The sequence below is a fragment of the Euleptes europaea genome, chromosome 4 (assembly GCF_029931775.1).
Source record: "Euleptes europaea isolate rEulEur1 chromosome 4, rEulEur1.hap1, whole genome shotgun sequence".
Lineage (NCBI taxonomy): Eukaryota > Metazoa > Chordata > Lepidosauria > Squamata > Sphaerodactylidae > Euleptes > Euleptes europaea.
The window spans coordinates 106,201,008-106,219,119 of NC_079315.1; the positions used below are offsets into that span (position 1 = coordinate 106,201,008).

General features: G+C 41.9%; 1 protein-coding gene across 1 annotated transcript; it reads left to right on the forward strand.

Annotated features, from left to right (window-relative positions):
• Positions 1 to 8,983: 8,983 nt before the first annotated feature.
• On the forward strand, positions 8,984 to 17,184 carry AMACR (alpha-methylacyl-CoA racemase). The gene is made up of 5 exons (XM_056848506.1): positions 8,984 to 9,233; positions 11,675 to 11,818; positions 13,027 to 13,187; positions 14,374 to 14,560; positions 16,775 to 17,184. The coding sequence occupies exons 1-5, from the start codon at positions 8,984 to 8,986 to the stop codon at positions 17,182 to 17,184; spliced, it is 1,152 nt and encodes a 383-aa protein (XP_056704484.1).
• The last annotated feature ends 928 nt before the right edge of the window (positions 17,185 to 18,112 follow it).

Genomic DNA, 18,112 nt, shown 5'->3' on the forward strand with positions numbered 1-18,112 from the left:
ATATCTGCTTTGGAGCACCTGCATCCATAGAACTAATTCAGGTGTGCATCCACATGCAGCCTGCATGTAGGATATCACATTCTACCTGGTAATCTATATCCGGGTTACCAAGAAACCTGGAGAAAAATGTCCTGCCCCTTTAATAGAGGCTTAATGTGATTTTTTTTTTAAACTAGGTGACTTATTTTTTACTAGGTGACTTTTTTACTAGGTGACTTATTTCTGTGCCATGGAAAGCTTCAGGTGCCCATTTCTATGCAGTAAAGGAAGAAGACACATTTCTTCAGGCCAGCACCTAACCCTTATCTACTTATGCAGAATTCTTCCTTGCTAGACCAGAGTGAATATGTTCAAGATTGGGATTAAAATTAACTAGTCTTTTAAATGCTAATTAGATTTTTTCTTCTGGAATTTATTCATAACTATGAACATAATTGCTATTGGAACAGGCCGAACAGTTTAAAACATGACCTCTGCCTTGTATAATTGCTAACCTGTGCACAAAGCTTCATTTTAGGAAGAATGGGTTAGATTTTTTTCAGTTTATATTAATCATTGATAAAGTACTGATCTTAATTCTCTGGCTAATCTTCAATCCGGCTAAAGTGAATGACTGTCGTTAAAGTGATTTACAGTGCAATCCTGTGCAGAGTTACTGGAGTCTAAGCCCATTGAAATGATTGGAGTAACTCTCTTTAGGATTGCACTGTTAGCCCTGTTGAAATGATTTGGTCTAAACTGGTTTGATTCAAATACTTTACCTTAATAGTTGTAGATTTGAATATGTATTTTCTTAAATCTTGGCTTTGGCTGAATTCCAACTTCATGAACAAACTATGATATATTAATGACGAGAATGATGGTGGTTTGGTTGTAAATTATGTGCTTCCTTCTCTGAAGATTTCCAGGTTCCGGGTTAAGAATCCTTTGATCTAATCGCCATTTGTTGTGATGTCCACTTTAACGAATGGGTGTTTGTTTCTTGCCCCCCCAGACTTCACAAATCAGGAAGACATTTTGTGCATGAGGGGAGGAGGGAATGCACAAGTCCGAGAACGAACTAGGCTTATTATCATACAAACAAACCTAAGTTTGTTCATGACAAGTGAATGCTGCCTTTGTTTAAATTGCACCAAACAAAAGGTTTAATGCTTTGAAGCATATTAGCAACCTTTTGGCATTCTTTAAAGAACAAAACAGCATCAGAATCATTAGTTCCTATTAATAGCATTCTGAACCTAGCTCTTTATAGTATGAAACCCAGTTTAGTATTTGTTGTCATGAATGTATTTTATTAAGTATTTGCTTATTTTGTACACTGAATAGTAAAGATGGTTTTGGAAAATGTTCTTGTGTCACTATAGAAGTACACAGGGGCTTTGGATGGGATTCCAAAAACCGGACAATTGTTAACAGTGCAGTATAATCAATCAAGAAGGTCCCAGTGAAAAGTCCATGTTGGATCTTTCAAACACCAAAGAAAAAAAAGTGCTCATATGCAGGGGACTAGGAGTAGAACTGGAGAAGTACTAAAGTGTGAACACATTTTTCACTGCAAGGTTTTATGCCACAGAGAATTCCAATGGTCATACAGCTTGTTGCACAAAACTTACACTGCTTCCACAGGGTGATTTTTTTCCTGCATGGAAAGCAAAAAGCCCCTGGACATGGTGCTCATTTCATTCCTTTAAGATGTAGGAAAAAATAAACCAATTTTAATCTGTATCAGGGGGGAATCTGCAGAGTACCTGTGGGGGCAGTGTCCAAGTGGACACCCATGCCACTTAAAAGAGAGGAGTCTGCTTGCATAATGGCACAGGGCACCACACTGCTGGCCCTAACCTGGATAGCCCAGGCTAATCTAATCTCATCAGATCTCAGAAGCTAAGCAGGGTCAACCCTGACAAGTATTTGGATGGGAGACCTCTAAGGAATACCAGGGCTGCGAGGCAGAGCCAGGCAACGGGAAACCACCTCTGCACATCTCTTGCCTTGAAAACCCCACCAGGGGTTGCCATAAGTCAGCTGTGACTTGATGGGGGCAAAAAAATCCTCACTGCTGCACACCATTCCTTTTCTTATAGCCCTTTAAAGGGTCTTTTTCCCTTTTCCTGCCGAGAGGTGCTATAGTGCTATAGCATTGCTAAATATGGAAAGGGGGTGTTCCAGGCCACAGGGGTTCATAGCCCCCCCTTCCCCTTTCCATATCTATCCTTGGTGTGAAAGCAGCCCACAATGTCTGAGTCTCAGTGTCCTTTCAAGAATTAAATAACTGGAGCTAAAAGCTGGCAAACCGTGCTATCCTGAATGGGGGGTGGCTGGAGCCGCATAGGAGCCAGCGTGACCTCTACACCGGCATCCATTTCACTTGCACCGTGCAAAGTGGCATGGACACTGGCGTAGGGGACTTACTCCGGCCCCCGGGAACGGCGCAGTGGCATGGAACTTGGGTGCCAGTGCTGCCTCCCCGGCAGTGCTGTGCCAGTGTAAGAGGCCACACTAGCATCCGGGGGGCATTCCTGGGGCATTCCCTGGGGCAGGGCTGACATCAGTCAGCCTCCAAACCTCTTTTGGCCCAGGAGTACCCCTTTACGCTGCGCCGGAGCTACACCAGCAAAATAGCATGCGTAGCCCCGTGAAATTCAATGGGAGAGTTTTTTAAATTTTAAATGCTTTGTAAATTTTTATTTTCTGGCCGGGAAGCCTCTCAGGAGGAGGCCCTGATGTAACTACCCCCCCATTCAGGAATGGGCTGAAAGACCCACTACAGGCATAGGCTACAACATTCCCTGATTCTCCATCCTTCTGACACCTTAAACATTTAAGTCAAAATAAGGTTGGGCAATTGTGTGCTCCTACTTTAAAATAAGAAATAAACAAAAGGTCAAAAGCGAAGCTGAGAAAAACATGCTAGGAGATCACAAATTTTAAGAGTGCAGAGAGGAAGCATGTGGATTCAACATAAAGATAAAGCTAAGTGACAATTAATGAATCCAGAAATTACCTAATAGTTGTACAAAAGCGAGATAATGGGTAACTATGGAAACAAACATCTACACAGCATATTATCTCTGAGGGACCAACAACAGTACAATAAAGGGTACATTGAACTTTAATAGGCACATGATGTACTTTTCCCTGCAGTTGCCCACACAGTATCATAGATCATTAGAACATATGCTCAGGAATAGCACTTGTAACACAGACCACAAGGATCAAGTGCTGTCAATTTCCACTTTTCGAGGCTTCTGTTACTCAAGCCTGTTTTCAGAATTTCCTGCTCTTTCCTCCAGTCAACATTCTTCTCTTCCTAGTTTTCTTACTCTCTTGCTGTCCCATAGCTCTCAGACTTTTCTTCATGGAAGGAAATTGCCAGAGAAATGACTACAGTCCAGGAAAGGCTCTTCTGAGATCTTCCAAGTTTCCTCCTTTTATCATCCCGGTGCTTGCAGTTAGGATAAGATGGTGCTGACTCTAGGATTTTGGCTGGGGGCAGGGGGCTTGTGCTTAGCATATTCAGTTCGCTCACTTAACCCAGAAGATGTTTTGTTAAATGTATTTATTTAAAATATTTATATCTCGACTTTCCACAATGCCCAAAACATAAACACACACAATTACAAAACACAGTTAAAACATACAAATTAAAATATATCAAGTTAAGACATGGACACTAACCAGCTGCCAGAGACATCTATTAGTCACCTCCACTAAAGGTGCATCAAAAATAATTCTGCTTTGCACCTTTTACAGAAGGAAAAGCATGTAGTTTTCCATAGCAAACTGTGGGCACAGCATGGGCTGTAGCTGAGTGAACTTGCCAAACAGAGGGGACCGTCAGAAGCGAGGTACCCGATGACCTTAGTTGGTGAAGGTATGCAGGTTCCAGGCTGTGAAGGACTTTAACAGCACATTCCTGAGCTCTAAGGACAAAAGCCCTTAGGAGGCCAGGAAGGCTCTGCGCTGGCGTTTGGGGCCCCAGAGTCCGGACTACTTATGCCGGCGTAGTGGCCCAAATGCTGGCAGGAAGGTCACCTTTTAGGTGGCGATCTGCTGTGCAACCCTATGAGGCAGCGCAGCCACATTGCCTCCAAAAACCGGCACAGGCATTCCGCTCAGGAATGCACCGTAAAAGTAACAAACCAGCACCTGGATTTTCCCCAGAAACAAACAGGTAACGAATGAAGAAGAAGAAGAGTTGGTTTTTTATACCCTGTTTTTCTCTACCTTTAAGGAGTCTCAAAATGGCTTACAATTGCCTTCACTTACCCTCCCCACAACAGACACCTTGTGAGGTAGGTGGGGCTGGCTGAGAGAGTTCTGAGAGAACTGTGACTAGCCCAAGATCCCCCCAGCAGACTTCATGTGGAGGAGTGGGGAAACAAACCCAGTTCACCAGATTAGAGTGCGCCACTCATGTGGAGGAGTGCAGAATCAAACCCGGTTCTCCAGATTAGAGTCCGTCACTCTTAACCACTATACCACGCTGTCTCTCCAAGATGCCAAAGAACTGGTGTTGTATTATCACATCAGCATAAACTAGTCAGTAATCTAGTAGCAGCGGGCATACCACAGCCCAGGGCAAGAGGGTCCAATGGGGGGGATCGCTGAGAATGACAGACACTTGGGCATGGCCCAACAGAGAGAGCTGAGGTTCCCTCTTGAAGGGCAAGAATGGGAAAACCAGGGTGGATAGGCGTGGTCAAGATGACTGACTGTCGTTAGGTATCATCGGAGCGTTGTTCAGGACTGAATTGGCCATGTGAGCAATATCATTAAAGTAAAGGTATAATCAGAGCTGGTGGAGGCTCACAGATCGTGAAAGCTTGCTGGTTAAACTTGGGCCATTTGCTCTCTCTCTCAACCAACCTCACAGAGTTATTGTTGTGATGATAAAATGGAAGAGGTAAGAACAATGTAGTAAGCTGCTTTGGGTCCCCACTGGAGAGAAAAGCAAAGCATAAGTATCTAAATAAATAAATAAATGTGTGCTTTGGGCTGAACCCGTGACCCTCAACCATCACCAGCATTCTCCAAATTAGGTCATCTTCAGGAAGTGTGGTTTATAGACCATAAGAAACAATAATTTGTTCATGACTGTCTAGTAAATTTTCTGACAGCTACTTCATTTTTACATAATTGTTTAATATGTATACACACAAATATACATTTATATGTTTAATATGCACACACACTCATATTTGCAAACATATAATATACAGGTAAACCAGCCAAGGAACTGGGACTGGCCATGGCTTTCCCCTATGTGTATAGGTATCATGAAGCATCCCTGAGCAACTATTTGGGGAGAGGCTGTGACTCAGTGGTAGAGCCTCCGCTTGGCATGCAGAAGGTCCCAGGTTCAATCCCAGGCATCTCCAGTTAAAGAGACTAGGCAAGTAGGTGATGTGAAAGACCTCTGCCTGAGACCCTGGAGAGCCGCTGGCGGTCTGAGGAGACAATACTGACTTTGATGGACCAAAGGTCTGGTTCAGTATAAGGCTGCTTCATGTGTTCATGTGAATTTGACTTTCAAAACTCAGTACTCCTATCCTTGGCATCACAAATGGATTTCCCCCCATGGTGGCAAAAAAATACAATACACCAATGGCTGATAATGGTTCCTGCAACTCTGTTGCCTGAGGGGGTTATACTTCACCTTGACTGGCCCTGGTAGAAACTCATTTAGCTAGGAAGTGAAATGGCACATGGTATGCTTTTGCTAGCAACAATTTGCTAAAGCTGCTTGCTGAACAAATTCTGCATTATTAAAACTATTTTTTGTTAGCTTTGCAAAACCAATGTAAGTTACATTTCGAACAGGACCCAAAAGTATAAAACAAAATAATGCAAAAATTTACATCTGTTTCAAAGAAACTTTATGCTAATTCACCATCTGCAGGAGCTTTCCAGAAATAAATACGTGCACTACTAATGAGGCACCAGATATGCAAATTTTCCAGCCTTTCCTTTGATTATTCTTAGTCAAAAACATAAAGGTTGCTTTGCGCTCTTACCTTTTTTTCAGAAAACAGCATGAATATTTCAAAGTATCTTCGAAGAGTTGATTACTCACAAAGAACCATCAGATGGCAAAGTTCTAGACATAAAATACAGATGTTTGAGACAAAAGAAGACTTTTCTTCCCTGCTTAAAACTTCATGTTCCCTCTCTTGTTTGGTCTAAACTCATTTTAAAAAAAACTCCCCCCCCCCAATTACTTGCACATTTACCCAACACCTATAGCCTAAAGAACTTTCCTCAACCAGGGCCAGAACTCTCTGTCCAATGAGGTTTAGATTGCCGGATTTAGTTCAGTTCTGCAGGGCCAGTAAAACAAAGCTATTCCGCCAGGGACATGGTTGAGGTAGCAACAGTTAAGTAGATCAGCAGGCATCCCTTTCCCTTTCTCCTTCCCCTCCTTTTCCCTTTCCTTCTTGTTTTCTTTTTTCCTTCCCCTTTGGTTCTTTTTTCTTGTCTCTACTCCTGGAGGACCTGTGACTTCTCCGAGTCTTCCCAACCCTTAAAGACAGTGACTTGTAAAATGTGGTTGCACAAGAATTACAGTCATCCGGAGTGTTCTCCAACTTACAATTAAAAGCAATTTTATCAGAAGTTTGGGAAACACTTGTAGTACAGTGCCTGAAATCAGGGGAAAGGAAGCTCTTCTTTGCAATCCTAAACAAACTATTCAATGAGACTTGCTCCCGGGGAAAGAGTTCGCAGGCTTGCAGCCTAAATTTTTTATTTCAGCGTAAATTGAAAGGGGGGGGGGAGTCCAAACCTAACTTCCCCCAAACCGACACGCGCTTACCAAGGAATAACCCTGGTGCTTACTTCCGAGTCAATATACAATAGGATCCCACTATCGGGTTAAGAACTATGGCTATTTATGCATGGGAGGTTTTGCACATTTTTTGCCCATCGGAATTCTCAAAACTCTGCACAGGGGCTTACATAAGAAAGGCCCTGCTGGATCAGACCCAGGCCCATCAAGTCCAGCAGTTTGTTCACACAGTGGCCAACCAGGTGCCTTTAGGAAGCCCACAAAAAAGACGACTGCAGCAGCACCATCCTGCCTGTGTTCCACAGCACCTAATAGGCATGTTCCTCTGATACTAGAGAGAACAGGTATGCAGCATGACTAGTATCCATTCTAACTAATAGCCATGAATACCCCTCTCCTCCATGAATATGTCCACTCCCCTCTTAAAGCCCTCCAAGTTGGCAGCCATCACCACATCCTGGGGCAGGGAGTTCCACAATTTAACTATGCGTTGTGTGAAAAAATACTCCCTTTTATCTGTTTTGAATCTCTCACCCTCCAGCTTCAGCGGATGACCTTGCATTCTAGCATTATGGGAGAGGGAGAAAACTTTCTCCCTGTCCACTCTCTCCAAACCATGCCTAACTTTACAGACCTCTACCATGTCTCCCCTCAGCCGCCTTCTTTCCAAGCTAAACAGTCCTAAGCATCTTAACCGCTCCCCATAGGACAGTTGCTCTAGTCCTTATTTTTGCTCTATTTTTTTATCCTAGGGCTTATTTTTTAGTCCATATTTTTTTGCTCTAGGGTTTATTTTTGCTCTATTTTTTTATTCTAGGGCTTATTTTTGAGTCCATATTTTTTTTGCTCTAGTCCTTATTTTTGCTCTTTTTTATTATTCTAGGGCTTATTTTTGAGTCCTTTTTTTTTTTTTTTTTTTGCTCTAGGGCTTACTTTCGAGTCCTTTTTTTCTTTTTTCTTTTGCACTAGTCCTTATTTTTGCTCTATTTTTTTATTCTATTTTTTATTCTAGGGCTTATTTTTGAGTCCACATTTTTATTTTTTTTGCTCTAGGGCTTATTTATGCTCTATTTTTTTATTCTAGGCTTATTTTTGAGTCCTTGTTTTTTTTTGCTCCAGGGCTTGTTTTTGCTCTATTTTTTTTTTTATTCTAGGGCTTATTTTTGAGTCCTTATTTTTTTTTTTTTGCTCTAGGGCTTATTTTTATTTTTATTCTAGGGCTTATTTTTCAGTCCATATTTTTTTCTGTAGTCCTTATTTTTGCTCTATTTTTCTATTCTAGGGCTTATTTTTGAGTCCATATTTTTCTTTGCTCTAGTCCTTATTTTTGCTCTATTTTTTTATCCTAGGGCTTATTTTTGAGTCCTTATTTTTTTTGCTCCAGGGCTTAGGGCTTATTTTTGAGTACATGTTTTTTTGCTGTAGTCCTTATTTGTGCTTTTTTTTTCTTTTTTTTAATTCTAGGGCTTATTTTTGAGTCCTAATTTTTTTTGCTGTAGTCCTTATTTTTGCTCTATTTTTTTTTATCCTAGGGCTTATTTTTGAGTCGTTATGTTTTTTTTTTTGCTCTAGTCCTAATTTTTGCACTATTTTTTTATTATTATTATTCCAGGGCTTATTTTTGAGTCCTTATTTTTTTCTTTGCTCTAGTCCTTATTTTTGCTCCTTTTTATTATTATTATTATTCCAGGGCTTATTTTTGAGTCCATGTTTTTTTTGCTCTAGTCCTTATTTTTGCTCTATTTTTTTTTTTTTTAATTCCAGGGCTTATTTTTGAGTCCCTATTTTCTTTGCTCTAGTCCTTACTTTTGCTCTATTTTTTTTTATTATTATTCCAGGGCTTATTTTTGAGTCCTTATTTTTTTCTTTGTTCTAGTCCTTATTTTTGCTCCTTTTTTATTATTATTATTCCAGGGCTTATTTTAGAGTCCCCATTTTCTTTGCTCTACTCCTTATTTTTGCGTTTTGAGCATTCCGACGGGGCAAAGAGGCGCATCTCGAGAGCGGCGAAACCCTCCCGCGCGCCAACGGCCGCCAACGGCCAACGGCCGCGAGGGTCCCCAAAGCGCGCTGCGGACCCACCCGGCGGCGGCGTGGAGCAGCGCGGCGTCCGGCCCGCCCCGCCCCGCGAGGAGGAGGAGGCGGCTGGCTGGGCTGGGCTGGGCCGGGCCGCGCTCCGCCCCGCGCCCGTGCAAGATGGCGCTGCGGGGCGTGCGGGTGGTGGAGCTGGCGGGCCTGGCGCCGGCGCCGCTGTGCGGGCAGGTGCTGGCCGACTTCGGGGCGCAGGTGGTGCGCGTGGAGCGGCCGGGGCGCGCGGCGCTGGCGGCGGGCGCGCAGGGCCGGGGGAAGCGCTCCCTGGCGCTCGACCTCAAGCGGCCCCGCGGCGCCCAGGCGCTCGCCCGCCTCTGCAGCCGCGCCGACGTCCTCCTCGAGCCCTTCCGACCAGGTGCCCGCCCCAGGGAGCGGGGTTGGGGGGGGGCATCTGCAGGGAAGGGGGCGCCCCCTCCCCTCCCCTCCCCTCCGGAATGTGGGGGGGGTTGCCTTGCAGGAGCGGAGGGGGCGGCCTGGGACGGGGACGGGGCAGAGCGCGTCAACGTTTACGCACGGGAGGCTTATTTTGCCTCGGGTTTGCTGCTCTCTACATCAGTGGTTCCCAACCTGTTTTTGACCAGGGACCACTAGGACTTTTTTGTTCGGTGCAGGGACCCCAAGGTTCAAAATTAAAATTCCGAGAATTTGAAAATAAACTTTAATCATAACTGTTAGTTAAACATTAAACTTAGAATAATATTTGAATATATATATATTTTATAATAGAGAACTTTTAATTGGAAATATTAATTTATTATGGGTTTATAACTTTGTTTCGCGGACCTTAATTTAGTTCTCGCGGACCCCTGGGGGTCCACGGACCCCTGGTTGGGAACCAGTGCTCTAGAGGCACGTTTCCCCCCCCCGCCCCCATCTGAATTCTCAAAACTCAACAGTAAGCCCCCAATGCAGAGTTTTGAGAATTCGGATAGGGGGGAAAATGTGCAGCTAGAGAGCGGCAAACCCGAGGCAAAACCTCCCAGGCATCAATGGCCTGTGTCGTTCAGTGCCGTCGAGTCGCTTCCGACTCATGGCGGCCCTATGAATCAGTGTCCTCCAAAACGTCCTACCTTGCTCAGATCTTGCAAATTGTGGCTTTGTAGAGTCCATCCCTCTCTTGTTGGGTCTTCCTCTTTTCCTGCTGCCCTCCACTTTTTCCTAGCATGATTGTCTTTTCCAGTGGCTTCCTTTATGGAGCTGTGGCTCACGAAAGCTCATACCCTGCCAGAAAATATTGTTGGTAGCCTTTAAGGTGCTACTGGACTCTTGCTCTTTGCTACATCTTTTGTTGGGTCTTCCTCTTTTCCTGCTGCCTTCAACTTTTCCTAGCATGACTGTCTTTCCCAGTGCCTTCCTTTATGGCACTGGTTCCCAACCAGGGGTCCGCGAGAACTAAATTAAGGTCCGCGAAACAAAGTTATAAACCCATAATAAATTAATATTTTCAATTAAAAGTTCTCTATTTTAAAAATATTTATTCAAATATTGTTCTAAGTTTAAGGTTTAACTAACAGTTATGATTAAAGTTTATTTTCAAATTCTCGGAATTTTTATTTTGAACCTTGGGGTCCCTGCACCAAACAAAAAAGTCCTAGTGGTCCCTGGTCAAAAAAAGGTTGGGAACCACTTCTTTATGGAGTCAATCCATCTCCAGTCTTCCTCTTTTCCTGCTGCCTTCAACTTTTCCTAGCATGATTGTCTTTTCCAGTGGCTTCCTTTATGGCACTGGTTCCCAACTGGGGGTCCGCGGACCCCCAGGGGTCCACGAGAACTAAATTAAGGTCCGCGAAACAAAGTTATAAACCCATAATAAATTAATATTTTCAATTAAAAGTTCTCTATTATAATATATGTTTAACTAACAGTTATGATTAAAGTTTCTTTTCAAATTCTCGGAATTTTTATTTTGAACCTTGGGGTCCCTGCACCAAACAAAAAAGTCCTAGTGGTCCCTGGTCAAAAAAAGGTTGGGAACCACTGCTTTATGGAGTCAATCCATCTCCTGATGGGTCTTCCTCTTTTCCTGCTGCCTTCAACTTTTCTTAGCATTATTGTCTTTTCCAGTGGCTTCCTTTGTAGAGACAATCCATCTCCTGTTGGGTCTTCCAACAGGCTTGGAGGAAAATGTCAGGTCCCTTTAACAAAAGCTTAATGGAGTGTCATTTACCAGGTGATATTATTTACCTCCATGCTGTGAAAAGCTTTAGCTCACCATTTCCACACATGAAGTCTCTATTAATGGGGCAGGGTGTTTTTCTGTTGACCAGTTGGCAACCCATCCTGTGCGGTGATATACAGAGATAGTTGCACCAGAGATTTCTGTGATTAGAAAAATCACAACATGCATTTTTCCCAACAGTAACCAGTGCAGTCACCTGTGTTGCCCACTTCAGATGTTAATTTGCACGTGCCAAACCAAAATATTTTATTAAAAGTAAAATTATTCATCGCTCACATCAATATGCCGCTCCCTGTGACGATTTATTGTACAAGTGAACCGGCTGTTATAGAGCACTGTGAAAAGTAGACATTTGTATGAAACCTCCTGTCACCACTTCTATAAAATGCCCAAATGCAACAGTAACAATATAATCCTAATATTTATAATCCAATCAGTAACAGTATAATCCTAAACCCACTATTTTAGGACTATACCATTGAATATACTTGAATAGGATTCTGAATAGACCTGATCAGGATTGCTCAGAAAGCGGCAGAAATCAGAATTGCTTTTGATACCCTGTCTCTACTTTGTAATTATCCAAACTTGAACTTTTCCCTCTCTTTCCTGTTCAGGTGTCATGGAAAATCTTAATCTTGGTCCAGATATCCTCCTTAAAGATAATCCCAAACTCATATATGCTAGGCTAACAGGATTTGGCAGTTCAGGAGCATACAGCAAGATGGCAGGTCATGATATCAATTATTTGGCTGTGTCAGGTAAGTTGTGCAATGTTGTATTAGAAATGCTTTTAGTGTGTGCAATTCATGTGCTTGACCGTGATTCATTGTAATGTAATGGATTTAGAAAAGTGTAACTCTATTTAGAATGGTGCAGCCGGTGTTATGTAGCTGGTTAGGGCTGATTTTGAGACTTTGTTCTACAGCTCAGTAGTACCAAAGTCCACAGAACTGACTGAAATGCTCATTATAGTTTAACTACTAACATGTTCTGTATTTAGGGCCAGATGTTATCTAAAATTTACTATTGTGAAAAAAGCAACTGGACAGATTATGTATTGAAAAAGGTATTTGGAGTTGGTGTGTCAGGTCAGGCACTGTACCATGTGTGGAATCTTCAAGCGGTTCTGTTAGCAAAAGGACTTAGCTTTCTTTTTGCAAGTCCCTTACACAAATGCCTGCTGAAAATTATCTGGAAGGACATTATTGCACCACAGTGTAGCATCAAGCAGTTTAAGAATGGAATGAAAGGTGTAGTATTAATGCCATTTTCTTTATTCATTTATTTTACAAAATTTATAGCTCGATTTTCTGCCCTCATAAGGGGCCACCAAGGCAGCTAACAAATTAAAACATGCATAATAAAATCACATCTTAAAAACCATTAAAACCAACAAAACCCACAGCATTACAACAAAACCAGAGCTGAAATACATTCAAAAACATAAAAACAGCAATTAAAAACCGGGCAGGAAGGAGGAATCACTGAGGGAATGCTGAACAAAAAAAAGGCTTCACCCCACTGGCAAAAAATGGTAACCAATGGAGACAGATGAGTCTTCATGGGGAGAGAGTTCCAGCATTTCGGTGTCACAAAGAAGGCCCTCCTCCAGGTTGCCACCTGCCTCATTTTAAAAAGTAGGGGCACCTGACGCAGAGGCTCAAAAGATTAGTCTAGTGGTTGGATAGGATCATAAGGGAGTAGGCAGTCCTCCAGGTACATCATGAGCATCTTGAAGTTCAGAAGATATTAGGAAGGATTTCTCAACAAAATAATTTCATTTTTGAAATTGTGAGATAAACCGTGCAATCCTGAAGGGGCGGGGGCAGAGCCGCTTAGGAGCAAATGTGACCCCAGTTCTGTTGTCCAAGTCACTTGCTCCGTCCAAAGTGGCATAAACCCCGGCACAGGGTGACTTACGGTGGGTCTGTGAAGTGATTTTTAAGTGTGTGCTTATTGTATATAGGTGTGTTATCGAGACTTGGCAGAAAAGATGAAAATCCTTATGCTCCTGTCAATCTTCTGGCTGATTTTGCTGGTGGTGGAGTCATGTGTGCACTGGGCATAATTATAGCACTGTACGAACGCACAAAATCTGGTAAAGGGCAAGTTATTGATGCAAGTATGGTAAGTTGATTTTAAATTGTAAAAACCGGCAAATAATATGAAAGGGAGGGTAGTTGGTCATGGTGCAGCGTGGTAAGCTGAAGTACTGCAGTCCAAGCTCTGCTTACGACCTGAGTTTGATCCCGACAGAAGTTGTTTCCAGTTAGCCGGCTCAAGGTTGACTCAGCCTTCCATCCTTCTGAGGTTGGTGAAATGAGTACCCAGCTTGCTGGGGGTAAAGGGAAGATGACTGGGGAAGGCCCTGGCAAACCACCCCGTAAACAAAGTCTGCCTAGTAAACGTCGGGATGTGACGTTACCCCATGGGTCAGGATTGACCCGGTGCTTGCACAGGGGACCTTTACCTTTTTAGGTGGTTTTATATGCTTGTCAGAATGCTCCCAGTCTTAAACATATGGGTCCCCAATTCAGTTTTATGTGCTCTTTTATGTGCAACATGTGGCAGTTGATGGGGAACGTGCATCTTTTTCAGATTCATTCATTGCATTCAGTAGGGACAGGTTTGCAAACTGATATACATCTTGTTTAGGCTCGTGTGTGAATTTTCTTTACCAGATTAATGCGACATTTGAAAATTTCTTGATGTGTCCTGAACTGATTTGATTGAAGTCAAGTGAATTTATAGGTCCACAAATATATTCAGAATTGCTGTTTACACTTCAATGCTTTTATTGCAGTTTTTAATTACAGGTTTTTATTAGAGGCCTTTGATCATAGCAAACATGAAAGAGTGAAGGCTTCAGTGAGGGTGTTTTAAATTAAATATACAGGATATAGTGAAGAAAAATTAAACAAGAGAAATGAATCTTATTATAGAATCAGATTAAATCTAGAAAACTGGCTGTTAAGAATTAATATTAGGAACCACTTTCTCCTCACAGTAGATTATGAAACTTGCTCTTTGAGGCTGTAGCCAAGAACGTAATGACATTCAGAAGTGGAGACATGTCTTTGGATATAAAAGCCATAAATAATAGTACCAAATAGCAGGAATCCACACAAGTCCTTCTGTGTCAGAAATAAATTCTGGCTATTTTGAGTTCAGAGAGATATTGGGTGGGAAACCAGGGAAGCAGGAAAAAGTCTGTCTATGTCAAAGGAAGAAGAACTGAGCTGAGTACTTCCTGTGTTTCTATTGAAACTATTGATATGTGAAATTATATTCTTTTGTATATTGTATCTTTAAGGTAGAAGGTGTCGCATACCTAAGTTCTTTCCTGTGGAAGTCACAAAACTTGGGTCTTTGGAACAGACCTCGTGGGGAAAACCTTCTGGATAGTGGCGCCCATTTTTATGAAACATACAAGACCTCAGATGGGAAATTCATGGCTGTTGGTGCCCTTGAGCCACAGTTCTACGAGCAGCTTCTCAGTGGTAAGTTGGGCCGCACCATTTTTTTCTAATAGTAGCCAGTGGCCCCAATATGGTCATAACAACAGTAAACCGAGGCTACACATAGACAAAGTAGGGGTTTCTGCATTTTTGGCGAGTCTTCAGGCATGCTGGAAAAGATGACTTCGTAAATTACTTCGTAAATTACACCCCCCAAGAGTGTAATGAGGTCGTCCAGTCATAGGCTCCCAGCTTGTCAGAATTGGCTCTTCGGCAAGACTAGTTTTAAGAAAGAAAGAAAGTTGTGGGTACCATAAGTTTGAATACAAAGGGACTGATGCTGGAGGAACTGGGATTCTTTTATCTGCTGCATCAGTAGCTGAAATTCCTGTTCTGAGGCAAAAAAAAATTTAAAAATTATTTTGTAAATGTGCGCTTGCATTTTTTAAAATCAAAACAAGGTTGCAGTCATCTTGAGAGTGAGGGAAAAGCACAAAGTGATTGTAAAAGTGGGGGACCAGTAAGAAACTTGTGGGTAAGCTCCTCTTTCATATCCTTCTCCAGTTCAATCCCCAGGTTCAATTCCCAGCATCTCCAGTTAAAGGGGCTAGGCAGGTAGATGATGTGAAAGACCTCTGTCTGAGACCCTGGAGAGCCACTGCTCGTCTGAGTAGACAATACTGACTTTGATGGACCAAGGGTCTGATTCAGTATGAGGCAGCTTCATGTTTTCATATTTAATTTTAGTTTTAATGAACACTTCTAGTGGTTATTAGCCAATTAATATGTCTCTTAAAATCCAGGATGTCTTTTTACTAGGGCATTATACAACTCACTAGAAAGTGGATTTTACCGTGTTTTCTTCCACCAATAACTGCATAATAGGGGTGATATTTATATAGCTGTATGCAGGACATGTATATATTAAATTGAAACGTAATATTTGGGCTTCTGTTTTTCAGATCCATTTGTCCAGGGGATTACTAATACTTATATATAGGGATGGAAAGTACCCCAAGGGGTTCATCATAAAAGGAACCCAGTTAATATAAGGTTATTTTCCTTTGATAAGACCTTGATAAGCATTGTAGGAGACCAGCTGTGCAAACTGTACTTTGGGTACTTCCTCTTTCAGCCATGTGGACTAAAGTTACAGAACGGGGTGACCTGAAGCCTTCCCCATGTCTTGATTACAGGGATCAGAATTGTTGAAACACCCACCCAGTCTGTGAATTCAGACCTTTTGGGTCATGGTTGAAGTTTGTACATGGGCAAAAGCATTCTTTCAAACCTCTTCCTCCGGAGATGTAAAATGTCCGGAAATGTTGAAGCCATAGGGAGAAAATATCTTTTTTGAGGCATGGAAGTGAGTCAGAAGCTTTGGAGAAAATATAATATATGTGATTCTTTCTTCTCAACCCTGAACTTATTTTACTGTTTTAACAACATGAAAAGAATATAACTTCAGTAAAATACAAAATTGTACTATTTGGCATACTTATGAATTTCAGTAGTATACCGTAAATGCCTTATTTTTGTATGTGTATAATTAAGAATATAGCCAAATAATTGAGACAGATGCAAATAGTTTTTTGAAAGGCAAGAAAATATAAAAGTTGGGAAAGGAAAACCCAGATTTTGGAGTAAACAAAAGAAACTGTTGCTTAGACAGAAACAGTCTCATACTGATACAATAGGACTTGTGATTTGTGAATAAGCCGAGATAGTCAATAAGGACCTGGAATTGTTTGTATACAAAAATGCTTTAATATCAGGATATTGACCTCTGTGTAAGTGATCCAAGAATGTGCTTGTACATCATCACACCGACGGCTCTGAGGATCCCACAAACAATATCAGCCCAATGAGGTTTGTGCACATATGTCAATATTGAGCATGCCCATCTATATGACATGTGCCTACATCCTTGTTTTTGAGAATTAGATTTCCATTCTTTTTGTCATCTCCTTTTGATCTGTGACCTTAATACCATTTTGGGATGCTGATAATAAATACTGCCTTCTTCAGTGAATTCTTTCATTCCTCCTGTTCCTAAAACCATAAAACTTAAATAAGACCAATATTTAAAAACACCTCCCTTCGACTTTTCTCTGTAGCCTCTAAAAAACAAGTGAATTAAGCAGATCTATTTTAAAACACAGCTGATTCTTTCTTTCTTTGGCCAAGGGCCGCAAATTATCTGTCTGTCTGTCTGTCTTTCTGTCTATCGATCTATCGATCTATCTCTTTTTCCAGGTCTGAGGCTAGATTCTCATAAACTACCCGATCAGTATGATTTTTCTGGCTGGCCTGAAATGAAGAAGAGGTTTGCTGATCTGTTCTCAAAGAAAACCCAAGCAGAATGGTGTGAAATCTTTGACAACACGGACGCCTGCGTGACGCCAGTTTTGTCTTTTGACGATGTCGCCTTGCACCCGCACAACAAGGAACGTGGGACTTTCCTTAAAAATGATCAGGAAGAGATCAGTCCTAGACCTTCTCCGTTTCTTTCCAGGACCCCAGCTACCCCTTCTTCCAAAAGGGATCCATTTATAGGAGAGCACTCTGAAGAGATTCTCTTAGAGTATGGTTTTTCTAAGGAAGAGATCACACAGCTTAAATCTCTTAAAGTAATTGAATCCAATAAGCCAAAGTCTAACTTATAATATAAAACTACAGAAACCAAAGGTCCAATACTGCCCAATGGTATTTTTTTTAACTTATCTTACGCATGGGTACTGTGAACTCAACAAGGGAGGGTTATGAACAGAACCATTTAACAGTTCAGGTAGTGTTGGGAAGGGATATTACTCCAGTGGGGAGTTGGGGATATTTGCAATTTACTACAGCTAAATGATGTTTTGGGGAGAGTCAGTGTTTTGCAAGAGATTTATTGCTGGCCTCCTACTACTTTGCTAGCAGCCATTGAGAGCCGGGCCTTTAGGATAGGAAAGTGGACATCAGAGACCGGACTAAACCCATGCTGGTGTGTGTATGGGTCTAAATGCAGATGGTTTCAAAGGGGAGCGTGTTGGTCTGCAGAAAAATGGTTAATTTGAGTCCAGGAGCACATTAGAGGCCAACAAAATACTTGGGGTATAAGCTTGCGAGAGTCAAAGCTCCGTTCATCAGGTATCTGACCAAGGGAGCTTTGACTCTCAGAAGCTTATACCCTGAAAATCTTGTTGGTCTCTTAGGTACTCCTGGACTCGAATTGAGCTGGTCATAATGCAGTACGTCAAGAACCGCTGCCAGCAAAAAAGGTTGCTTGTGCTGATGTATTGTGGAATGATTGGTTTCTGTCAGTACAGTCCCGACCAGAGTTATACCCTTCAAAGCACATTGACTCTGCTTAGGATTGCACTGTTAAGCGTATGAAAAAAATGATTTTAAAAAACTGTAGACAAATGTGGGCTGCTATAAAGTTATATAAGACAAAGGATTCAAATCTGAAAGACACATTTGAACAGATGTGCATTACCTTTTAGATTGTAGCATCAAAGCCCTAGTAGTGTTTTCAAAAAGGCCTTAGTTCCCGCTCACAGTGCAAAGAACTGAAAGTTTTTTTCATAGCTTCGTTCAATAAGCCTGCTC